The sequence below is a fragment of the Pelophylax lessonae genome (assembly GCF_965119305.1).
Source record: "Pelophylax lessonae genome assembly, chromosome: 8".
NCBI classification, from domain to species: domain Eukaryota; kingdom Metazoa; phylum Chordata; class Amphibia; order Anura; family Ranidae; genus Pelophylax; species Pelophylax lessonae.
In genome coordinates this window covers 118,772,428-118,799,630 of record NC_138775.1, presented here as the reverse complement: position 1 = coordinate 118,799,630, position 27,203 = coordinate 118,772,428, and the positions used below count along the sequence as shown (strand labels likewise).

The window sequence follows — 27,203 nt, the reverse complement described above, 5'->3', positions numbered from 1 at the left end:
GCATAACCCCTCTGCCTTGGTACCCTGACCTTTTCAATAACCTGGACCCGCATAGCTGTTTTGTCCCCATTGTGGCACCCGTTGAAATGTTTGGCCACATTAGTAGATAGATTCTTCTCTATACTGTAAACATGTTGCTGGAACCGATCCCTAAGACGTCTCGTGGTTCTTCCTACATATTGCATTTTACAAATAACACATGCAATTAAATAAATTATATAACTAGTGTTGCAGTTAAAGAACCCGATATCATACACTTTATGATTACTGGTGGACCTAAATGTAATACCATCCTGAATGTGGCTGCAGCAAGAACATCCCCCTGCCCCATATCTGTAAATACCTTTACAGTGTAGCCATGTGACTGATTGAGGGACTTTAGTATGAAAGAAGCTAGGAGCCAGAGAACACCCCAAGGACGGGGCTCTATCCAGCATCCATCCAGGGTATCCCGGCTGCAAAAATCTCACATACAGAGACTGTGCCTTTCAAATTGTTCATTATCACTTCAGATACGTCTGAGATTTTTGCAGCGGGGATACCCTGGATGGATTCTGGATAGAGCACTTACCATAGCTAGAAGGAAAGAGAGATGTGAATTAATAACTCACACTCTCTATTCCGTTCAGCAGTGAATTCAACATGATTAAACTGATTTTCAATAGGCATCTGCCCATTCTCTTCTCAGATGATATCTGTTCAAAGATTTTGAATGGAGGGGGTCAATATTGTTTCACGTAGAGCCCCGTCCTTGGGATGTTCTCTGGTTCCTAGCTGCGTTCATACTTCACGGAAACCTTACAGGATAATTACATGTCACAGTTGGTGGATTCCCCTACCAGAGAAAACACAATCCTGGATCTATTGATCACTAATGACCCAGACCTAATCTCGGAGGTAGGAGTCCAGGACAACCTGGGCTCTAGCGATCACAGGATGATCACATTTAGCGTAAATAACAATATAGCAAGGCAAGTGGGGAACATAAGAACCCTTAACTTCAGAAGGGCAAACTTTCCAAAATTGTACTTGTTGATGGAAAGGGTAAATTGGGACCGAACCCTGGGATCCCTGACCACACAGGAAAAATGGGAATGCTTTAGGAACATAATAAGCAAAGGCATCTTGCAGTGCATTCCTATGGGAAATAAATTTAGAAGGGACAAAGCCAAACCTGGCTGGCTAAACCGGAGCGTTAAAAAACTTATTAGGGGAAAAAAATTGGCCTTCAGGAAATATAAATCAGAGGGCACAGTATTGGCTTTCGACCAATACAAGGAGGCAAATAGGAAGTGTAAACACAAAATCAAGATGGCTAAAATAGACTTTGAGAGACAAATAGCGGAGGATAGCAAAAAAAACCCAAAGAAATTCTTTAAGTATATCAACAGCAAAAAAACTAGGGCAGAGCATATTGCACACATAATTAACAATGATGGGAGGATGGTCACAGAGGATACTGAAAAAGCAACCGTGCTGAATGCTTTTTTCTCATCAGTCTTTACACAGGAATCGGAGGGGTACACTGACCATGACTGTATAGTTAGTAGTAATACAAAGGACTTGCCACTATGGCTAACAGAGGGTGAAATCAGGGAAAGGCTGGATAAACTCAACACTAACAAATCACCAGGCCCGGATGGCGTACATCCGAGAGTACTCAAGGAACTCAGTAAGGTTATATCCAGACCACTGTTCCTGATCTTTGCGGACAGTATTAGGACAGGAGATGTACCAGGGGAGTGGAGGAAAGCTAACGTGATTCCGATATTCAAAAAGGGTCAGAGGCATATACCGGGAAATTATAGGCCTGTCAGTCTGACATCAGTAGTATGTAAACTTCTGGAGGGGATGATAAGGGACTATATCGTAGAGTTTGCCAAGGACAACAGCATCATCAGTAGTAACCAGCACGGGTTTACAAATGGGCGTTCTTGTCAAACCAATCTCTTAACATTCTACGAGGAGGTGAGCTGTGAGCTAGATAGGGGCAGACCAGTGGATGTGGTGTACCTAGATTTTGCTAAGGCGTTTGATACAGTTCCCCATAAGCGCTTAATTTATAAATTAAGGTCTGAAGGTATCGACAGCAGGGTTTGCTCTTGGATACGGAACTGGCTAAAAGGGCGTGTCCAAAGGGTGGTAATAAACAGCGCGTACTCAGACTGGTCTGAGGTAGTAAGCGGGGTCCCCCAAGGCTCAGTCCTTGGACCAACCTTGTTCAATTTATTCATAAACAGCATTGAGGACGGGATCAGTAGTTCAATATCAGTTTTTGCAGATGACACAAAATTAGGCAGGGCAATAACAGCACAGCATGAAGCAGATATCCTACAGAATGACCTGGACAAAATAACGGAGTGGGCAAAGACATGACAAATGAGGTTTAACGTGGAGAAATGTAAGGTTTTACACTTGGGGACTAGAAACATAAAAGCACAATACACGTTAGGAGGGGAACCCTTGGGAGAATCAAAAATGGAGAAGGATCTGGGAGTCTTGGTTGATGATAGACTAGGCAACAGCATGCAATGTCAAGCGGCAGCTGCCAAGGCTAGCAGAATATTAGCATGCATAAAGAAAGGGATGTATTCCAGAGATAAGACTATAATCCTTCCACTTTATAAAACTCTGGTCCGACCTCATCTGGAGTATTCGGTCCAGTTCTGGTCACCAGTCCTCAGAAGGGATGTGTTGGAGCTGGAGAGAGTCCAGAGAAGGGCAACTAAACTAATTAGGGGATTGGAGGACCTTGATTATGAGGAGCGTCTGCAATCGCTTGATTTATTCTCCCTGGAGAAGAGACGCCTGAGGGGGGACATGATAGCAATTTTTAAATATCTAAATGGGGATCTAGGCTTAGAAAAAAAGCTGTTCAGTCGAAGGGATTGCATGAGAACTCGGGGGCATACAATGCGATTAGAGGAGAAGCGTTTTAACCTCAGGCAACGTGGGGGGTTCTTTACTGTTAGGGCTACAAGATTGTGGAATTCTCTACCACATGAGGTGGTTTCTGCGGGTAGTATGGTGGCTTTCAAAAGACTCTTAGACGTACATCTCAAGGATCAGAACATTCAGGGGTATGCAAGATGATTACAGCCACACACATCTACACAGGTTGAACTGGATGGACTTTTGTCTTTATTCAACCTCACCAACTATGTAACTATGTAATACTAAAGTCCCTCGATCGGTCTCATGGCTACACTGTAAAGGTAATTACAAATGTAGGGGCAGGGGGATGTTTCTGCTGCAGCCACATTCAGGATGGTACTACGTTTTGGTCCACCGTTAATCATAAAGTGTATGATATCAGGTCCTTCTTTAATTGCAACTCTAGTTATATAATTTATTTAATTACATGTGAAACAAAGATACCAGAAGATCCGGCTTTCTTTCTTTCTTTTACAACTAAGTAAGATAACAGTGAAAAGATACAGAGGATCCATAATATGTCACCTGGCAAACACAGCTAGATCCTGTATTCCCACTGGAAAAAAACAAATACCCCCAACAATAGAATGTTGGATACATAAAGTAGAAGAAATAAATAAAATACCCATTCCAATCTATGAGACTTTGAAAATCAGCGACTTTTAAAAAGGTACCTGCACCACTTTTATGCAACTTTCGATGCAACTTTGAGCCAGAGAGTGTAAAGTTGGATCAAAGTCACATCAAAGTTGCACTCTAAATCGCAATAGTGGAAACATACACTAAAGCTCTGTTTCCACTAGTGTGACTTGTCATGTGACTTTGGACACACAGTCACATAAGGCACATCCCATTGATTTCAAGGGCACCCGTTCCCATGTATGCAACTTTGAAAATCAGCGACCTTGAAAAAGCTACCTGCAATACTTTGATGCAAATTTGATCCAGAGAGCGTTAAGTTGGATCAAAGCTGCTCTGAAAGTGGCATCAAAGTTGCACTCCAAAGTCGCACTCTAGCCTGGTGGCTACGTTTCCACTAGTGTGATTCTTAAGTTGAGCGATTTAGAGTGCGCCTTTGATCCAACTTTACACTCTCTGGATCAAAGTCGCATCAAAATAGTGCAGACACCTTTTCAAAGTCGCTGATTTTCAAAGTGGCATAGATGGGAATGGGTGCCATTGAAATCAATTGGCTGTGACTTGTCATGCGACTGTCCAATGTCACACAGCAAGTAGCACTAGTCGAAACGGAGCCTAAAACTCATTACTCACATGTAATGTGCAAAAGAAATTGATCTGCATCCTCCTAAACTTTCAAAAAATGCTCCTTTGTACCTTCTTTCATATATTGCACTGGTCACGTGACCCCCCCCCCCCCCCTTCTCTTTCCTCTCTCCTTCAAGAGAAGCTGCTAGCCTAAACGAGGCTATGAAGACAGGAGGAGATCATATTCTGTGAAGAATAGGAGGGAATGGGGGCGGGGCTGGGCAGGTCTAGGCATGCCTGTCTAAGAAAGACTGACAACGTTTTCAAAAAGTGAAAGACAGCTTAGCAAATTCAGATAAAGAGCTAGCATTTTTGGTGAAGAAAATAAAAAAGCTATTTGTCTAGTTTAGATAAGAAAAAGCTGTTTGTCTAGTTTAGAGAAGACTTTCTAAGCCACACAAGCAGCTAGCCAGAAAATGAATAATATCAAAGATAAAGATATTTAACATACAGTGGAACCTTGGTTTACGAGTGCCTTTGTTTACGAGCATTTTGAAAGACGAGCAACATTTTTTAAAAAAATCTGTCTTGGTATACGAGCACTGTCTTGATATACGAGCAGTTTTATTACACTATAACCATGCCATCCCCTCTGTTAATGCCCTATGTCACATGTTATTATGTGTCCCAGTGCTTCTACTGTATGTGAAGATGCCGATATGTACTTTTCAGAGTGTTTCCCTGCACTTACTTTGTACGATGCTTTGCAGACACAGGGACACATGATGTTATTTAACAGAGGAGATGGCATACTTTTACTGCACAGGAATGTACTTTATATATAATACAGCATATCTTTATTCATTACATTAAATGCTTGTGGAACGAATCATCTGAGTTTCAATGCTTTCCTATGGGAAAACTTGCTTTGATATACGAGTGTTTTGGATTACAAGCAAGCTGCTGGAACCAATTATACTCGCAAACCAAGGTTCCACTGTACTATTAACCACTTCCCGACCGGGTCATAGTCGAATGATGGCTACAGCGCGGTCGGCTTATTCTGGGAGGGCGTACAATGACGTCCTTCCAGAATAGCTCTCCCACGTGCCCCCTGGTCCGCGCACATGGAGCTGTCCGTGCTCGCCGGGTCCCGGGGACCCGGCGCATTACAGATCGTGGTAAAGGACCAAAGAGAGCGGCCCTTTACCATGTGATCGCTCTGTCCAATGATGGAGCGATCACTTGTCAACAAACTGACACATGTCCGGTTTATTTCTCTCCTCGCACACTGTACCGATCGTTGTGTGCAGTGTGAGGAGAGAAAATGCAGCTGCACACCTCCTTTATACCTCAACTGTGCCTCATCCATGCCCTATCTATGCCACATCAGTGCTCATCCATGCCACGCCAGTGCTCATCCATGCCCCGCCAGTGCTCATCCATGCCCCGCCAGTGCTCATCCATGCCCCGCCAGTGCTCATCCATGCCCCGCCAGTGCTCATCCATGCCCCGCCAGTGCTCATCCATGCCCCGCCAGTGCTCATCCATGCCCCGCCAGTGCTCATCCATGCCCCGCCAGTGCTCATCCATGCCCCGCCAGTGCTCATCCATGCCACGCCAGTGCTCATCCATGCCACGCCAGTGTTCATCCATGCCACGCCAGTGCTCATCCATGCCACGTCAGTGCTCATCCATGCCACATTGCTCATCCATGCCACATCAGTGCTCATCTGTGCCACATCCATGCCATGTTAGTGGTAACCCATGCCACATCAGTGCCACATCCATGCCATGTTAGTGGTAACCCATGCCACATCAGTGCTCATCCGTGCCACATCAGTGCTCATCCGTGCCATGCCACGTCAGTGCTCATCCGTGTCACATCAGTGCCACTACAGTGCTCATCAGTGCCTCACAAAATTGTAATGGGAAGTCAGGAAATGACGGTGATCCCTGCATGTTGTAGAAGGCACTCATCTAGGCAGAGCAGGGTGTTAAATTGCCAACATCCCAAGTTGTGACAACAAAGGAAAAACCCCCCTTAAGGGAACGGGACTTTTTAGGCCAAAAGTAACACCACAAATGTTAATTAAAAATAATGAATTTTAATAAAGCACATTAAAATCAACATAATGAAATACACATGTAACATAATAATCAAATGTAAAAACTTGTCATAATCACAAAGGAGTGGTAGAGCATAAGTTTCCAGTAGACACCCTATGCGTTACGGGAATCCCCTTCGTCAGGGGGGTGAGCATGGGAACTCAATATACATAAACAACTTTTCATGAATAGGATGAATGACTCTTGTGATTATGACAAGTTTTTATATTCCATTATTATGTTACATGTATATTTCACCATGTTGATTTTAATGTGCTTTATTAAAATGTATTATTTTTAATTAACATTTGTGGCGTTACTTTTGGCCTAAAAAGTCCCAGTCCCTTAAGGTGGGTTTTTCTTTGTTCTCCCTGCATGTTGGGCCTCTGTATGTGGCTAGGCTGTGGAAAAGTGTCACACATGTGGTATCGCCATACTCAAAAGTGGCAGAATGTATTTTGGGGTGTCATTTTTGCTATGTACCTGCTATGTGTTAGAAATATCTTATAAATGGACAACTTTGTGTAAAAAAAAAAAAAAAAAACGGAATTTTTGTAAAATCTTACCTGTAAAATTCCTATTCTCTGAGTCCTCCGACAGTCGCCGCCTCTTCATATTCGTCACTAATGGGTTATTGACCTTTGCTCCGTAGGAGTAGCTAGGCAACAGAATATATTAATATCAAAGCTTTTAGCATATCCCACCCCCAGGGGGTGGTCCCCTCAGTCAATACCTCCCTGCTTCCTGCATTTCCAACTCAGTTTCAGTAGCATAGCAGTAGAGTACATAAACAAACCCCAAAAGAGGGGCGGGGGCGGCGACTGTCGGAGGACTCCGAGAAAGGAATTTTACATGTAAGATTTTACAAAAATTCCGTTTTCTCTTACGTCCTCCGACAGTCGCCGCCTCCTCTTCATATTCGTCACTAATGGGGACGTCCCATAGCAGTGTAGACATGAGGGGTGGGAAAAATGCAGCCGCGCCTAAAGCAACGCAGTACCCATATCAGAGAAAGGAACCTTACCAAAGTAAGAGAACCAACTGGGCAACAGGAAAACGTGCTCAACAGGAGCAACAACCCAGGAAAGAACAAGTAACCTAGGGGTAAAAACACCCCAACAGCCAAGGGCCCAAACAAGGGACCCTAAGGCACTGCCGCACTAAGAACTTTACGGCCAAAGGAAGCATCTGCCGATGCCTGAACATCCACTTTGTAAAATTATGAGAAGGTGTGAACGGACGACCAAGTCGCCGCCTTACACACCTGGGCCACAGAAGCCTGATGACGATAGGCCCAAGACGTACTCAGAGACCTGGTAGAGTGCGCCTTCACAGGAAAAGGAGGAACCTTCCCCTTCAAAGCATAGGCTTGCACAATCGTCTGTCTGATCCATTTGGCGATGGTCGCAGCCGACGCCGCCATGCCCTTCCGAGGTCCCTCAGGAAGGACAAAGAGAATCCGACTTGCGAAAGGATTTAGTCGATGACAGGTAAACCCTGATCGCCCTAACAACATCCAAGGAATGCAACGCCACCTCCTTTGGATGCTTAGGCTTCGCGCAAAGCGAAGGCAAGACAATGTCCTCATTGAGGTGAAATTCCGAGATCCTCTTCGGAAGAAAGGAAGGGTTAGGTCGCAAGACCACTTTATCCAAGTGAATCACCAAGTAGGGAGAGCTGCAGGACAAAGCCGCCAGCTCCGACACCCTGCGAGCTGAAGTGATAGCCACCAAAAAGGCAACCTTCTTGGACAACAAGGACAACGAGATCTCCCTAATCTTTTCAAAAGGAGCATGTTGCAACACGGACAGAACAAGGTTCAAATCCCATGGAGGCAAAGGCTCCCTCCTAGGAGGGACCAAATGTCGCACCCCTTGAACAAAGGTGCTAACCAAAGAGTTAGACGCCACAGGGCGTTGAAAGAGAACGGCCAGCGTAGAAATCTGACCCTTAATCGTGGCCAACGCCAAACGCTGGTCCACGCCCATTTGAAGGAAAGCCAACACTCGACACAGAGTACGAGCGAGGAGAATACCCCCTGGACTCACACCAGGCAAAGTAAGCCTTCCAAGTACGGTAGTAAATCTTCCCCGAAGAGGCCTTCCTAGCATTGATCAAAGTGGGAATGACCTCAGGGGAAAGACCCCTATCCTTCAGGACCTGGCTTTCAACAGCCAGGCCGTTAAATCCAGCGACTGTAAAGCAGGATGGAATATCGGTCCTTGAGACAGGAGATCTTCTCGAAGTGGCAGACGCCACGGAGCGTCGACCGCCAGATTGACGAGGTCTGCGTACCAAGACCGGCGAGGCCAGTCCGGTGCCACCAGAATCACCGTGTGCGGTTCCGAGGCCAACCTGCGAAGGAGCCTGGACAGCAGCTGAATCGGTGGAAAGGCATACATCAGGCGATACTGATGCCAGGGCGCCACTAACGCGTCTGCCCGAGGATCACGCGTCCTTGCCATGTACCTTTCCACCTTGTTGTTTAGACGAGACGCGAACAGGTCCACATCTGGGGACCCCCACTTTGCGCACAACATCGGGAAGACATCCGGGTGAAGGGACCATTCTCCCTGGTCCAGGGTCTGGCGGCTCAGATAATCCGCCTGCCAGTTCTCCACCCCCGGAATGTGAACTGCCGATATCGCCGGGACGTGCGTCTCGGCCCAAGACAGAATGTCGGCTACTTCCCGAGCCGCTTGGGCACTCCTGGTGCCCCCTTGGTGGTTGATGTAGGCCACCGCTGTGGCATTGTCCGTCTGTACCCGAACTGGACGGCCCTGAAGCCTGTCCGTCCAACGCAGTAGACAGAGATTTATCGCTCACAATTCCAGAATGTTGATCGGAAGGGAGGATTCCACCTTCGACCAAGTACCCTGGGCGGACAGAACGCCCAGAACATCACCCCAGCCCGACAGGCTGGCATCCGTGGTGATCACCGTCCATGACAAAGGACGAAAGGACTTGCCCCCCGACACCGCCAGGGACTGGAGCCACCACAAAAGACCCCTGCGGATGAGACGGCTCAACGACAGCCGCAGATCCCAAGATTGCAGACGCCCGTCCCACTTGGCCAGGACCTCCGCCTGAAGCTCCAGTGTGTGAAACTGAGCGAAGGGAATCGCCTCGAAGGCCGAAACCATCAATCCCAGACACCTCATACACGTCCGGAGGGACGAGCACTGATTGTCCCTGAGGGACCTGACTTCGCACTGAAGTGTCCGAAGCTTGTCTTCCGGCAGGAAGACCTTCGCTTGAACAGAGTCCAGAATCATCCCCAGGTAGGGAAGACGAACCGACGGACACAACGTTGACTTTGGAAAATTTATCGTCCACCCGAATTCCTGCAGAGTCCGCATCGTGATGGACAGGTCGTTCACCAGGCCCTGACTGGTCGCGGACCGAATCAGGATATCGTCCAGATACCCCAGGACAGAAATGCCCTGGGCCCTCAATAAGGCCAGAACCGGCGCAAGCACCTTGGTGAAAACCCACGGAGCCGAAGCGAGACCAAAGGGCAACGCCACAAATTGATAATGATCCTCCGCAATGGCAAATCGAAGGTACCTCTGGTGACCCTCGAAAATGGGGATGTGAAGGTATGCATCCTTCAAGTCGATGGAGGCCATGAATTCCCCCGGAACCAGGGCAGCCACCACTGAACGCAGGGATTCCATGCGGAACTTGCGAACCCGCACAAAGCGGTTCAGAGCTTTTAAGTCCAGAATCTGACGTACCTTGCCCTCCTTTCTGGGCACAATGAACAGATTGGAATAGAACCCCCGAAATCTGTCCCGATGAGGCACCGGAACCACCACTCCCTGGGCCCGCAGGTCCCGCACCGCCAGGTGCAGATCCTGCAAGCGCTCCGGAGTCAGCTGAAGGTTTGAGGGGAAAAATCTGCCCGCCGGCCGAGAGAGAAACTCGATCTTGTATCCAGATCGAACGATTTCCTGAACCCATTTGTCCCGAGTGCGGTCCAGCCAGGGTTGAAGAAAACCGAGCAAACGTCCCCCCACCCCAGAACCGGGTGAGGGCGTCCCTTCAGGCCACATTGTTATGGGCAGCGGACCCGGACTGGCCGGACTTCTGCTTACTCGTCCACGGCTTCTTCTGGGAGCCTTGGCCCTTGAAGGGCTTGCCCTTATAGTGCGACCGAAAGGCACGAAAGGACCCCTGAGAGGGCCTAAACGAGGTATTCTTCTTACCACGAACAAACTTATTCTTGTGAGTTTGGGGCAAGAGAGTGCTCTTACCCCCAGAAATACCCTTTATCAGAGTATCCTAAGATTCGCCAAAAAGGCGAGATCCCGCGTAGGGCAAATTAGCTAAAGTCTTGCGGGAAGATTGGTCAACAGACCAACATTTCAGCCATATCAGGCGACGGTTCAAGACCGCCACACTAGAAAGACGCGCAGCCAGAGGGACCATATCTAAGTCCGCATCACACAAATACATGACACCCTGATGAATTTGATCCACCATAGCCAAAGTTGTTAACGGGGCAGAGTCAGCCACCAGGGTGCGCCTGAGCACCTGCGTCCAATCCGCAATGGCTTGGGCTGCCATAATGGAAGCAAAAATAGGCTTCAGTATAGAACCAGCAACCGTATAAGCATGACGGGCCAGAGACTCCAATCTCCTGTCTGTCGGGTCCCGGAAAACCGGGGAACCCTCAGCAGGAATCACAGTGGATTTATTCAAAATCGCCACCGCGTGATCTACTTGAGGCGGCACACACCAACGCTCATCAGTGGCGGGAGTAAATGGATAACGCAGCTTGAACCTACTCGGCACAGCGAAAGGCTTCTTTAAATTGCGCCATTGCTCATCAACAGCGGGCTGAAATTCCGTAGAGCAAGGAAAAACCTGCGATGTTTTGCGCTTTCTTTGCGTCCCATAAGAGGACATCAAAACTGGAGGACATGGTTCATCCTGTAAATGCAGCGTTTGCTTGATAGAAGCAACCAACTCATCCATGAGTGCAAGCTCTTCAGACGAGCCAGGGGGAGAATTATCAACCCCTTCCACCTCAGCCTCCCCTTCCGACCCTACAAGGTCTAGAGATGAGTGAGACCCTGAGAAGGGCACTCCAGCCATAGCCCCATCGCCCTCTGAATCAGAGGAAATAGACACTCTGGGCCATTTTGTGGATCGATCAGCCACCAGCATCTGCACTTGAGCAGCTAAGTTTGCCACAATAGTGGCCAGATCAGCCTCCTCGGGGGAAGCAGCAGCCCCTTGGCCCCCCACCAAGGTGGGAGGAAACTTGCATTCCTGAGAATCCATGCCCCAGCAATATTATGAAAAAAGGAGTACTGCCCCTTTAAGATCGCGGCGAGCGTAGCCCACCGCACCCACTGAATACACCAACCCCTACAGGGACAAGAAACTGGGCAAGGAATACAGGAAAAAAGGGAAGATAAAAACCTGGAAAGATCACACAGGCTGCTGCCACCGATCGCTGTCCCAGAGCAAAAGGAAGTGATGCAAGACTGACCGCCCCTATGAAGCCTATGCAAGGCTACACAAACATGGCTGCTCAGCTGAGGATTCTATGGGCAAATAGAAAATGGCGCCGACATGTGGCCTGATCGATCGCCGCCAAAATGGCGGCGTTTGGCGCCAAAACGCCGTGCATTACCACACAGGCCCGGCCACCATGATTTTGCCGCAAAAAAATGGCGGGTCGCCGCAGCGATCGCCGCACAGCATGCCCAAAAACTGACTGCCTCCTGCTGACACCCAGCAGAGCGGGAGAGCCCCCCCCTTCACAGCCCACACACAGGCAGCAGGTCCACACAGGAACTGACAGGGAGCACAGCAGCCACACAGACATGCAGGGTCACACAGTCCCAGACTGAAACCCAAATAGACAGGTCCCCACATAGAGTTACACTTACCAGTCCGGATGGCGTGGGGAGCCTGCTCCAGCGACCAAACCGCAGCACTGAGGACATGGAGTGTCGCAAGCATGACGCAGTGGAACTGAGGTGCGAAACCGCAATGGCGTCCAGTGAGGTAGCCACCTCACCGATAGCATCCCTGCAGCGAACAGGGATGGGTCGTTCAATGTGCCAGGGTAAAACCTAAGCTGAACGCTCGATGGCAGGCTGGTAAGCCCCTGGCCCTGAGCCCTGGGAACCAGGGTGGCTAGACTGAGACCCAGCTCTGCACGATCATCTTCATCAGAAGAAGCTAACTAACGCTGAAATAAACAGCTAAGTAAAAGAAAGAGAAAAAAACTCCAAATAAAATCAAAAAGAGAAAAGAAGCTGAGACAAAGAGCCCCAGCACAGGAACAGCCAGCCTACTCCTGAGCTAGGCATTAGAAACTGAGTTGGAAATGCAGGAAGCAGGGAGGTATTGACTGAGGGGACCACCCCCTGGGGGTGGGATATGCTAAAAGCTTTGATATTAATATATTCTGTTTCCTAGCTACTCCTACAGAGCAAAGGTCAATAACCCATTAGTGACGAATATGAAGAGGCGGCGACTGTCGGAGGACGTAAGAGAAAATGGGTTTTTATTTTCTTTGTGTAAAAAAAAAAAAAAAATGCACTTTCATTTTCTTTCCACATTTTCCAAAAATTTGTGGAAAAAAAATGACATGTTCAAAAGACTCATTATGCCTCCTAGATTATGTGTTGGGGTTTCTTTCCAAAATGGGGTCATTTTGAGGGTGTTTTCCTTGTCCTGGTGCTCCAGGACCTTCAAAGTGAACTAAGATCTTCTATTACACAGCTGCATGACCGGATGGATGGTCTGAAAGGCTGCACAGGTCACATAGAGCAGCATCTCTCATCTGCTGCTGTAGCCCATAACAGCATAATGGACACTCAGGAGCACTCAGAGGCAATAAAGCAAATGTGCCTCAAAAAAGGACTGCTACAGGTGAAACAACATCAAAATCAGGGGGGTTCCTGAAGCGATCACGACCACAGAAATCACCCCCTACTTACAGCAGTTGTTTCGCAAAAATACTCCCCCCACTCACTACGCAAGACCTGCTCATCAACAGAGCACATAGGATTCCCAAACCACAACTTTTACACAACTCAGTTCCCAGAGATATTCTGGCCTGCGTCCATTTCTACCACGTGAAAGAAAATATCATGAGAGCTGCCCGATCCATGCCAACGCTACCTGAGTCGTTCACTAAACTCTCGCTTTACAATATTTCAGCAGCCACCTCACAAGCCCGCAAGGCCTTTGCCCCAGTCACCTCGGTCCTGCTTGAGCACAAGATAACCTACAAATGGGGATACCCCACTAAGCTTTTGGTCACTTACCAACGCCAGCAAATATCAATCCAGGACCTTCAAAGGATGGGCTCAAACAGCTACACAATTGGGGCATACTCCCCAACTCACCTCCTAAAACCCCCGTGAGCAGACCCTCTTCTAAGATTACCAACACATGGGCTAGGAGAGACAAAACCTGAAATGACTGGTCCATTACCTTTATGAGTTACCCTGCTAGGGTTACTACCAGCGCTCGCTGGCCCACTTCTTTTTCCCTTTGTGGATATAAAAAGAGGAACCACTCCACTTTCGCCTAACCTACTCTGCCCTACCGCCAAAGTGTGCAAAGCACACAGCATTTTATACAGTTTTACTGTTTTATTTTCATTACTGTGCTATACCTTGGTTAGAATCTAATTACCTTAGCTTATATAGCCTCTATAGGGAACCAGTTTACCCTGTTGACGTCAAATATTGTATGCTTACTAGTAAACTTGGTGATCTATAAACTACCTACCTGTTTTTTTTTTTTTTTTTTCCTGCTGCTTCAGATCTTGGTGCCACCTTGACACTCATTAACCCTTGCCATGACACTCAAAATTGTCTCGCTTAACGTTAAGGGCCTCAACAGCCCTATCGAAAGGTCTCTATTATGGCGGGAAGCAAATACTTAAAAGGCCCACATCCTGTGTATACAGGAAACACACCTATCCTCCACAAATTCCCCACATTGCACCCACAAATTTTACCCGCATATTTTCCACTCCCAAGCTCCCAAAAAACAAAACAAAGGGGTAATGATTGCAATACGCTCCACCGTAACCTTTACTAAATCTCACATAGACCAAGACCCTTCGGGGAGATTATTAATTCTCTGCGGAACCTTCAACAACATGCCCTTAACGATAGTGAACGTGTATGCCCCAAACACACATCAGAAACCCTTTCACAAATTGGTACTCCAAAAACTCCAACATATTCCCAGAGACCAAATTATTATCTGTGGTGACTTTAATGAAGTCCTCGACCACTCACTTGACACCTCCAATGCAAAACGGAGGAGATCCACAGCCCTTTCCTCCCTTGTTTCCTTGGAGGAATTCTATGATCCCTGGAGTTGTCAACATGGCACCAAGAAGGACTACACCGTCTACTCAAACTCTCAGGGGACCTACTACAGAATCGACCTGTTCCTTCTGTCTAAAATTCTACTGCAGTCCGTAACCACCTCCTCGATTGGACTGATCACATGGTCTGACCATGCCGCAGTCTCTATCACACTTGCCACCCGACCCCCAACCTCCTCACATAGGTTGCGGCATCTAAACTTCTCTCTCCTGAGCTCTACAGACCATAGGGAGCAGGTCGGTTCTGCGATTAGGGACTTTTTTGCTCTCAACGCTGGCTCGAACTTCACCACGTTATGGAATGCAAACAAATCTGTCATTATAGGGAAGTTAGAGTTTGGGAGCCCAGGAGAAAAAGAAACAAATGGCAACCCTTCATGCATTTTTAGATAAAATTAGCAATTTGGAAACACGTAACAAGCTATCCCCCAAATCTGCCCTCCACGACGAGCTCAGTAAAACAAGATCCAAACTTAGCTCCTACCTGCATTCTGGCTTTCACTTCTACCTTCAAAAACTTAAACTGACAAGGTACTCTCAAGGGAATAGAGCAGGGAAGACGCTAGCCCAGCAATATAAACGTAAAGCAGCACAATCCAAAATACCATTCCTTTTAGACTCCAATGGCCAAAGGATCACAAATCCTAAAGATATTGCCAACTCCTTTGGCTCCTTCTATTCCAAGCTTTATAACCTCCACCAATCCCACGCTGAGCCACAACCAGACTGTACAGTCACTAAAGACTTCCTCTTCTCCTTGACCTCTGACCAGGCATCATCACTAGCCTGACCCTTTTCGATTCAAGAGGTCCAGAACGCCATAAAATCACTCCCTACACACAAAGCCTCAGGCCCAGATGGCTTTAGCAATGAATATTACAAATCCTTCCAAACATCACTGGCCCCCCACCTATGTGACTCCTTACACAGGATTTTCACAACAGGCGAAATTCCTCCCGAATCTCTTGAAGCAGTCATCATGACTATCCATAAGCAGGACAAACACTCTCATGACCCAGCCAACTACCGTCCCATCTCCCTTCTTAATACAGACCTCAAGATCTACGCCAAACTTCTAGCTTCTCGTATCACACAACAAATGCCAACTCTGATCAGGGTTTATACACATTTTTACCAATAAAATTCCATGACTTTTCCATGACTTCACGTAAATATTCATGACCTAAAGTTTCATAAAATCTCTATGTATACATGTTAAATAAGAAGAAAATCCATGTCACACCCAGCATACTTTTACTAAAATAAATGATAATCTTTGTAGTATACATGGGGAAAAAGCTTCAGTTTAGGCAGTCATGATGGAGGTGCTCCCGGACTGGTATGGATGGCACAGTCAGATGCACAAAATGCAGCGCTTACTCTTTAGGCCCAAGCCACAGTCATGATGGAGGTGCAGGTGGACTGGTATGAATGGCACAGATGCACAAATGTGGCACTTACTCTTGTCTATACTCAGGGGTGAAGTCCTGGGAAAAAAAGTGTGGGGCTGTGGACATGATACAGGAGGTGGTCAAAGGCTGCAGACATGATACAGAAGATGGTCAGAGACTGCGGACATGATACAAGAGATGGTCAGAGACTGTGGACATGATACAAGAGATGGTCAGAGACTGCGGACATGATACAAGAGATGGTCAGAGACTGCGGACATGATACAAGAGATGGTCAGAGTCTGCGGACATGATGCAAGAGATGGTCAGATACTGCGGACATGATACAAGAGATGGTCAAGAACTGCGGACATGATAGAACAGGAGAAGCAGAGAGCACTGGATGAGCTGAATGGCACGGAGGGGGGGGACTGGAGAGAATTAAGGGGGGGGGGGGGTTGGAAAGCATTGCAGGGGGTTGGAAGGTGCAGGGGGGTGGAAGCAGGGAAAACTAGGGGGATGGAGAGCAAAGGGGGGGGAACTGGAGAGCACTGTCTGGGGGGGAACTGGAAATAACTGAGGGGGGAGCCAGGGAGCACAGGGGGATGGAGAGCACTGGGGGAGCCAGAGAGCATGGGGGGAGATGAAAAGCACTTTGGGGAGCTGAAGAGCACTGGGGTGGGGGCTAAAGAGCACTGAGGAGGCTAAAGAGCACGGGGGGGCTAAAGAGCACTGAGGGGGGCCAGCAAAGGAAGTTGTATAGGAGGGGGATGGGGCAGCTGCATATAGATGGAATTGAACTTTCCATATTCCTAGTGCAGCTTCTGAGAGGAGGAGTAACAAGTATTCAGCGACATGAGGACTAAATATGGAAAGTTCAATTCATCTCTATGCAGCTGCCCCATCCCCCCTCCCATCCAGCACACAAAACAAGACTCCTCAGACACTGACCTTCTTCCTGCCGCTGCAGCTGCCTTCTAGGAAGTTCTTCACACTGAGATGCGGACACCGGCCTGACATCCCCCCAGTGCAGCGATGCGGGCGGCCCTTCAGACACCCCCCAGTGCAGCGATGTGGGCGGCCCTTCAGACACCCCCCAGTGCAGCGATGTGGGCGGCCCTTCAGACACCCCCCAGTGCAGCGATACTGGCGGCCCTTCAGACACCCCCCAGTGCAGCGAAGCGGGCGGCCCTTCAGACACCCCCCAGTGCAGCGATACTGGCGGCCCTTCAGACACCCCCCAGTGCAGCGAAGCGGGCGGCCCTTCAGACACCCCCCAGTGCAGCGAAGCGGGCGGCCCTTCAGACACCCCCCAGTGCAGCGATCTGAGTGACCCGGCTGACATCCCCACCCAGTGCGGCGATCCCAGTGGCCTGGCTGACACCCCCCAGTGTGCGCGCCTCCCCCCTCCCCCGCCCTGCTGGTACGTCCCTGAGAGCGGGACAGTAAGTGCACTTCTCAGTTTCAGGTTTCAGCGGATCAATCCGCCGCAGAGTTCCCAGCCTGTCACGGTCTATTCATATTGAAGAGACCAGTGATCAGGCTTCAGCTGTGCGGTGCGCTGCGGCTGATTAATCCGCCTAAACCCGAAACAGAGAAAATAGTCCACAGAATACAGTACAATACAATACATTTTCTAAATAAAATAGGTGCACAAAATTCCATGACTTTTCCAAAACGTAGTGGGTTTTACTCATTTTCCATAACTATTCCAGTCCTGGAAAGTGTCATGTCAAAATCCCATGACTTTTCCAGGATTTTCATGACCGTACGAACCCTGTCTGATACACCCAGACCAAGTGGGATTCATACCCCCCCCCCCCCCCCCCAACAAGCTTCTGATGGAACATGACGGTTTGTAGATCTTATCCACTGGGCAGAACACCATCAAACGCCTTCTTTGCTGATCTCATTAGACGCAGAGAAGGCATTTGATGGAGTACATTGGGGGTACATGGAGGAGGTTCTAAGAAAGTTTGGTATCACTGGCACTTTCCTACCGGCCATACTCAGCCTTCACTCCTCCCCCAAAAGCCATGGTATGGACTTCGGGCATTCTGTCTAACTCCTTTTCTATCACCAATGGCATCCGTCAGGGGTGCCCACTTTCAACCCTGATCTTTGCCTTGCTGTTGGACCCCTTCGCACAGGCAATACGATCTAATCCCCAAATTTCCAGACTTTGTGTAGGAGAGGTAGACCACAAAATAGGCCTTTATGCGGACGATGTCCTTATTGCCCTAATGGACCCAGCACAATCACTCCCCGCCTTATGCCAAGAACTTGCAAAATTCAGCGCTGTCTCTATGTATAAACTGAACCACTCTGCTATGATAGGGATCTCACTCCCCCCTCGCCTCAAATCAGAGGTCTCCAAGTTGTCCCCCTTCTCCTGGACTCCAAACTCCACCATGACATACTTAGGTATACAACTTACCTCCCCAGCTCCCATGCTTAAACGTACTAACCATGCAGCCCTACTCCAAAAGCTACAATCAATTTGTCGTGCAATGGTGACCATCACAGCATCTTGGGCCGGTCAAATAGCCTTAGCTAAAATGTTTTTGCTTCCACATATCCTGTACTTCTTCCGGACCCTGCCACTACCACTTCTTACAGATGACCTAACCAAAGTCCAACGTATACTTAAATTCATCTGGGCATCTTGAAAACCCAGACTGAAAGCAATTACTTTAGCATACCCACATCCTACTCAGGCCTGAGTGCCCCCAATGTTAAGGCATACTACAAAGCAACTATTCTAGATCAAGCACGGCAATGGTGGCATGCACAATCGCAGACCCCGTGGGTCCAAATGGAATCTACAGCGGAAAATGGTGCCTTAGACCTGCTACTTGCAGGCGCATGGATAAGCAGGCACACACCCCTCGTCTCTTCCTACCCACTTTGACTGACACTGTTAAAACCTGGAGAGCTATCTGTCAACAGATGTAGGGGATACATACCGAGGCTCTCCACCGACTCCCCTTATTATCGCTGCAACTTCTCTCCCCGAATTTGCCAATCCGCCACTGCCATCTAGCTGTCATCACAATTGAGAACCTTTTCCATCTTCGGATGCTTAGGAGCTTCCTCCAAATCTCATCAATTTATAACCTCCCTAGTAAGGACTTTTACATATACCTAAGGATCCGTCACCTTCTTTCTGCTGATCGGATATCCTTCTCACCGACTACCACCAAAGAAGTTCTCTCATTGATTACTGCCACAGTTAAGAACTCGAAGGACATATCCGGTTTCTACAAAATCCTGACCTGCCCCACCACCACTGACAAACTTGCAGCAATATCGTTTTGGGAACACAAACTACAAATCTCCTACCCCGCAACAACGTGATACCGCACTCTTCAGCTGCCACTCTCTATATCCAGAAATGTTTCACATTCCTTTCTAATGTGACCAAAACCACTCAACGCCTCACCCCACAAATGGCTCTCCTTTGGTCTCAGCCCTTTTACATCACCCAAAAAATGCCCCCCAATTGTGCACCACATCCTGATCTCAGCACGCATAGTATTAGCTAAGGCATGGAAAAACTCCTCTCCGCCAACAATCACTGCACTTAATACCATAAATGAGCATTGCAACATGGAATACCTCTTTACCAAAGCACACCTAACAGAAGATAAATTCCTTAAGCAATGGTCATCCTGGTTATCTGACCCTAGAAGCATTAAAATCTGATTGTCATCATACCAATCTATTCTGACACACCTGGACCTGCTCATAATTGAAATCTAAACCTTAGACCAAAGAGGGCCACAGTGACACCTATCTCTAGTCTTATCTCCATATCACACTTTGCGGCCTATCTGCACATGATCATCAGATCTTTGTTGAAAGCACAATCTCTCTTTGATATCACCTGATACTTAATGTTTTTTTTTTTTTCTGTTTTTATATGCTTTTTCCTGCTAGTCCTTTCTACTTTTTCAGGAGGGTATCGACAGCTTAACCTCAGGGAAAAGTTGTCAACCCCCTTCTGTATTATAGAATTGCTCTGTTTAAGTTAGGCTCCGTTTCCACTATTGTGACTTTTTGTGTGACTTGACACATGTCAAGTCGCACAGCAAGTCAAAAGCCATTCATTTCAATTTGGCCCGTTCTAAATGCTGCGACTTGAGTCACAGCGACTTGAAAAATAGTTTGTGCACTACTTTTGAGCCGACTTCAGTGCAACTTCCTTCAATAATGAGGGACAAGTCGCACTGAAAGCCGCAAACAAGTTTACACTACAAAGTCGCGCTAGAAGTAGCACGACTTTGTAGCCGCAATAGTGGAAACGGAGCCATAGAATAACATTTATATTAAAGCTCTTAACCTGCATAGTGATTACTACATACTATGTAACTTTAATGCATAAGTTGGCATATTGCCATGTGCTTACCCATGTAACTCGTACTGTTTGTTTACACTTTTTGTACTAGTGCACAAAAACCAATAAATGTATTTAAAATTAAAAAACCATATAACACAGCATCAGTTTGTGTAAGTCAACTTATGTGAGAAGTCAGTATACATTATAACTATTTTATATAGTAGGTTATATTTACTGGAACTTCTCAACATCCTGAAATGTGCCAAAAGCATAACATAAACCTATTAAGGAGTTCACAGTAAAGGGGGTCTACACACCCAGTATTTACCATTTCTGAGGAAATCCATACAGAAGCAGCTGGCCTCACAGTAATTCCTACTTGGGGACACTGGAATAGATTTGACTTTCCCTGCTCTCCCAGAGTCAGCAGTGGTGCTCAGCAATGTGCTTGTCAGTACATGTATAAGTTCCTTCAGAATGTGTTTCGTGCACTGAGTTCCAGCAGCAAGCCCATCTGCTGGAAAGAAAAATGGCTTCAAGTGGTGGGCAAGTTCATTTAAGTCTGAGAGATATTCTTGGTCATCCCGACAGCCATAAATTAATGTGCCATTCTGAAAGAAAAAAGCGATCGATAAACACATGGCATTTTCAGAAAAATCCATTAGGCATAAAAACCTTGCTACAATACAGATCAACAGATGACACACTAATTAAAATCAAATAATATAAGCATATACCTTAAAAATTTTTAAGTTGTTTTGAGAATCCTGAAGTAAACTCATCAATGCAATATGCATTCGTTGCTTATGTCTGCAAAGTAAAAAAATGTAAATTCAGTAAGTCTGATGTGTTGTATAGCGTATATAGTCAAGATTTATTACTTGTTCAGTAGCACCTAAATTGTAAGATTGCATAATTCTTGTTAGCACATTTACCTCTTACAGAAAACCAACAAAAAAAATAAAAATACATAAAAAAATAGGCTGACACTGCAGATAGGAGCAACGACAGAAACCCAGACATGCCTACTTATTGAGGGTTGTTGACTCCGCCTATATGGTCACATTTATTTACAGTGTCCTGTGAATGAATTAGACTACGAGTACCATCTTCATAGCTTATTAAAGACAATGGATCACTAGAGCAGTCAAAATTTTAGGTCTCCTTTAGTGACGTACACTGGATTCCAGCAGCAAGAACCAGTAGATTCTTGTAGCTGGAATGACAGGTGCATGCATAAGGCAGACAAAGTATTGACAGGCTGAGGGCAGCCATCGCTGTTTGCATGTAGCCACACACCTGTTAGGAAAGGGTGTCCAACCCTGAAAGCATTTGTCATTCCAGCCGCAAGAATCCTTCGATTCTTGCAGCTGGAATCTGGTGTATGGGGGCTAAACGGGCATGTAAAAGAGGGCATTTGCAGTAAGCAAAGGCAGGGTTTATATTTCTCACAATATGAGAAGATAGATGTCCATGTTTTGCTTTCCAGTGTCCAAAGTTAGGTGGGGTACACACTTTAAGAAAATCGAGCGAATGATCGTCCGATTTCCCCCATTGGTTCACAGCAAATCGGAACCAATGAAAAAAAATGGTAAATTCTCATATGACAAAGGCTTTTTTTTGTCGTTTATGGCTTTTGATTATGTGCAGTCTTTAAAAGTTTTTAATTGTTCTTGTACACAAATTGTACAGAAACGGTACACATTAAACAAAAATCATTTGTTCTGTTCCTGTATGAGAATAATTTTGGAGCTTGACACTTCTGAAATTTTCATTCAGGTCGGAATCAGCTGTAGAAAGTTGTGTAAACACTTATACGAAAATCGTACAAAAGTTATTTGAACTAAAACTCTCGCTCAATTTTATTATAGTGTGTACAAGCCTTTACACTGCCATTGAATGGGACTCCTAAAAGGTGGATATATTACCACTAGCTTTGCCACAAACACAAGAAACTAGATGTCAATTAACTTGCCTACTGAGCAATTTTATCCCCTACCTGTCCAGGCCAATTTTCAGCTTTCACCGCTTTGAATTTGACAATTGTGCTGTCATGCAAAGTTGTAACTAATGTTATAATTTTTTCACATAGAGCTTTCCTTTGGTGGCATTTAATAACCATGACATATCCCGATGTTATCCGCAGTCTTTACCAAAGCTATAGATACCACCTCATTCCCCTCTGAAATGCTGCAAGCCCATGTCGTAACCCTCCCTAAACCTGGAAAAAGCCCTGACACCCCTGCCAATTTTCACCCAATCTCCTTATTAAATGCTGACGTAAAACTGTTTGCTAAATTACTAGCCACTAGACTCACCAAAGGCAGGCAGGCGTCAGATGCTACCAGATGTCTGATAGACCTCCTTCACCATACTGAGAGGAATACAATCCCTGCTCTGCTACTCTCCATAGATGCCGAAAAGGCGTTTGATCGAGTCCATTGGGGATATATGTCAGCAGTACTGGAAAATTTTAATTTCTGAGGACCAATCCTGTCTGCAATTCTGGCCCTCTACTCCAATCCATCAGCTAAGGTCTTCTCCTACGGATTCCTATTAAAACTCCTCCCAATTTCCAATGGCATTCATCAGGGATGCCCTTTATCCCCTTCCATTTTTGATCTAATGATCAAACCCCTGGCAGAATCAATCAGAGCTCAACCCTCACATCTCCGGCATCAAAATTAAGCTTTTTGCTGATTACGTGGTTTTAAGTATATTGAATCCCCTTGATTCCTTACCCTTCATACACCAGTTACTCCAAAAATTTAGTGACACGGCCTACTATAAAGTAAATTTTTCCAAGTCTTTGATCCTAGACCTAGGAACACACCCTGACACAAGCAAACACCTTCTCAATTCCTTGATGCCTGGACAGAACATAGTATCCCCTACCTGGGAATCACTCTAACATCCCCTACATCTAAACTAGCAGAGACAAACTTAACAGCTCTCATCAAAACCATTAGGGATGACACCCAGCTCCTATCCAAAACAGAAATCTCCTGGGCCAGAAGGATAGCAGCATTCAAAATGAAAACTCTACTGAAGATCTTATACATTTTTTGCTCCCTCCAGAGTTGGGCCGAGGCGGGCATTCACTCTATAGATCTCCTATACCAAAACTACCAAGTGAAAGAGTTTACCACATTACAGTCAGAATTTGAACTTCCTAATAATGCTATCTACTCCTATAGGAGAATTACAAGCTTTTTAACCAAAAATCCCTACCCCACGGATTGCACTCCTGACCCATCTATGGACGTTCTTCCAAACACAAGACAAAAAAAAAAAGGTCTCTCTCTACTTTACAACTTTATCCAATACAAAACAACATTCTCCAAAACACCTCCCATCCTCAAATGGGAATCTGACCTACAATCCCAATGGCTGCCGGCTATCCGTACCACATACCAAGCATCCCAATGTATATTCTACTGGGGACAAATGCAAAAATTGCTTACACGCTGGTACCTCACTCTGTACCGTACATTGAAATTCTCGAACACTCACTCTCCCCTTTGTTGGAAGGAGTGTGGACAAATAGGCAACCTGCTACATGTCTTTTGGACATGCAAAAATCTTACCAGCTTCTGGAAACAGATGTTCACAATCATCTCAGAAACTACAGGGATAATAACTAAATAAAAACAAAGTAAATTACTGCGCTAAGTGACGGAAAAATTAAATAAAGATCTGACAAAAGGAAAGCCGCATACACAGACCTATAGAAAAATCCAAAAACAAAATGTGCTTAACATGTAGCGTTAACATGAAAAATGTTGACATCAATATAAAGTGTGTGACAATATTTCAATAAAGTCCATATAGTGGTCCTTAAATGAATAAAAAATGTGTAAGAAGAATATATGGAAGGACCACAAATCACAGCACATAAATAAATAGTATAACATTGATTAGTCCTTAAATGGAAAGGAATACCTGGAAAAAATTGTGCAGCAAATTGTAAAACAACCACAATTCCCAGCAGATGGATAGTGTCCCAAACTCTTCACACTTTGGCTGGAAGGAGATCACCCGTGATACAAGAACATACAAAGTGGCTGCTTATCAGAACCATACGGCCATCCAACCTAATGGAAAAGGCCACAAACGCTTTAAAAGAGAGGGAGTATGCAGGAACACCACATAAGGATCCTCGGGATAAGCTCATACAGGGACATATGCAGACCATGTATATGGAAAGGGATAGAAGAGGCACATAACGTAATGCTGTATTGTAACTAAAAGCAAGTTTATTTAAAAAAGGTGCACTCACATTTCTGAAGATACAACAACAGAACAAACCGCTGATAACGATGGAAGTCGCGGTGGTGACGTCACGTCTGACACAGCCCGACACATTTTTCATCATAGGTTGACGCCATCTGGGGCGTGGTTGCCAGACGTGACCTCCACTCCTAATTATCCCCGGCTATGTAAGACAGGCGGCGTGCCTGCCGCCCAATCACAGCAACTAAGGTAAGTGGTGCATCATATACACACACACAAGGGCGGATGTGATGTCTGATGACCAGATCCTCTTGTGAAGGATATCGGAACTGACTAGGGCACAACACTACCAATAAAAAATGAGCTTCCGGTAACAAGCAAAAGTGCAAAAAATTTAAAAAAATGGGGAGAGGCTCAAAGATACTGACACCAAGGATCCTCTAATATAATGTTTGAAACTGACATTAACCCTTTATGTTCCGTATCTGCAATTCAATTATAAAAAAAAGAAAAGGAGAATACTCCATCTAAATCACATGAAAATATAAAGAAAAAAGGGCTCTAAAAATATAATGTGGCAATTCAAAATACCCCTGCGTGTGATTTGACAAACAACAGCATAATAAAAGAGCATAGTACAAATTGATATTCAAGGAACTCCATATTACATCATATAATAGTTAAAAAATACAAGGAAAAACAAAAAATGGGGGAAAAATAGGGGAAGGGGATCAACTATTATTATTAAAACAGTTGATGTCCCACTCCACGTTCAAACCGTGAGGGACATAGGTTTTTAGAATATATATCCATAGTGTTTCAATGTGAGAAATCTCCCTTTTGATGTTAGATCCCCTCCATCACCAGCAATTCTAAACCTAGGCATCGACAACTCCCCTCACAATTTTAAGACTATAGTCTTACACATCTTAATAGGGGGAAAAACTAGGATAGCCTGACACTAGACTCAAAATCAAGCACCTAACCCTTCTGAGGCCCTAAATCTCATAAATATGCACTTTTCCTATGAAAGAATGTATGCCTCCACCATAAACCGTAGTGACAAATTCACCCAACACTGGACACCTTGGATTGACAGTAAATTATTTGCCAAAGTCTTCTGATACTCTCTTACATAGGCTGACTTCTGTAGCTACTGTACATGATTGCATTTTGATCCCCGTTTTGTAGGACTCAAATGTTTATCTTTGCATTCATTCCACTGTTTATATGTTCCGTGCATTATGTGAAATGCTATTGGTGATCTGTATTCCCTTCCTTGTTATACTCAATAAAAAACATTGATCCAAAATATGTAAAACAAGTATGTTTTGTATGCAAATTTGTGGACAGAAAATCCATATTTTAACAAATATACATTAGTACTGGTTGCTCTCCAGCACTCTCTCATTTCCCTGCACACATGGGGGTCCACTTAAAAAAACAACATTCCTTGCACAAATGTCAAGCTGAACTAAATTTCACCATATGTTTTTGAATAGATTAACCCCAGTATCATCAGCTCCATCTAGTGGCCAAACTGTTATATAGTTTTCTAAAATGGTCAATGAGAAAATATACTATATGTTGGCCACTGGATGAAGCTAATGATACAGGATTAAAAGGGGTTGTAAAGTCACATGTATTAATTATGTTGATTATGTTTTAGGTCCCTGTTCAGTACAGTGCAGGGCTGCAGAGTCGGTAGATAAATGTTCCGACTCCTCAGTTTTTTTTTTACTTCCGACTCAGACTCCCGACTCCGACTCCTCTGTATTAATATGCATTTTTTTTTTTTTAATTTTATTGAAAATTTGCAATACAGAGTAGGAATAAACCACGACTTCTAAATGACATACTGAAATGTGACATGAGCAGAAAACAGACTCAAGATTCAAACAATAATGTAGCTTGAACATTAGCATTAACAAAGTGTGAGGGGGAGGGGGGAGGAGAGGAAAGGAAGAGAAAAAGAAGAAAAAGGGGGGGATACATCTTGTTCTACCTAATGTAACTGTACCTGGGCAGATGGATGAGGAGGAGGTGGGGCATTTGAGGAAGAAGAGGATTGAGGTGCATTCGACCTCTGAAGCCGGGATAGATATCCGGTGTGGTATACCGGGCGATCATGTAGATCCAATTGTTCCTTTGGCGACATCACAGAGTATGAAAACATTCCATCGGTTTAAAAATCGATCAAGGGCTTTCCTGTTTCCTGCTGCCACATTTAGTCTCTCATTATATAAAAGTAGTAACATTGCTTGTTTCAGATGAGAAATTTTGGGGCTCAGGGGAGAGATCCAGGTTTTTAAGATGCATCTCCGGGCCGTCAGCAAGCACAGCAAGATCCAATCTTTGTGAACAGATGCAGCTTCCGGAGGTCTAGACAGAATCTGGGAGCCCCAATATCCAAACAGCAAGAGAAATGGATCTTTGGGGATTGAGAGTTGAGTAATCCCGGAGATGAACGCAAGAACCTCGTCCCAGAATGATGAAATAGCAGCACATTGCCAGAAATGATGAGCTAGAGTAGGACGTGGTAATTTGCAAAGGGGGCACACTGCTCCTTGGGGATTCCAAAGTTCGTTGGTGGTTAAGTGGAGGGTGGTATTCAGGCCTG

General features: G+C 45.7%; 1 protein-coding gene across 1 annotated transcript in view; it reads right to left on the bottom strand.

The window, feature by feature from the left end:
• The window catches only part of IPPK (inositol-pentakisphosphate 2-kinase), a 957,415-nt gene that overhangs the window by 421,334 nt on the left and 508,878 nt on the right, over positions 1–27,203 (bottom strand). The window contains exons 8-9 of the mRNA XM_082265219.1: positions 21,088–21,160; positions 20,679–20,961 (exon numbers count right to left, since the gene is read on the bottom strand). Coding sequence (XP_082121345.1) covers positions 20,679–20,961; positions 21,088–21,160 — 356 coding nt within the window. The remainder of the gene's footprint in view (positions 1–20,678; positions 20,962–21,087; positions 21,161–27,203) is intronic.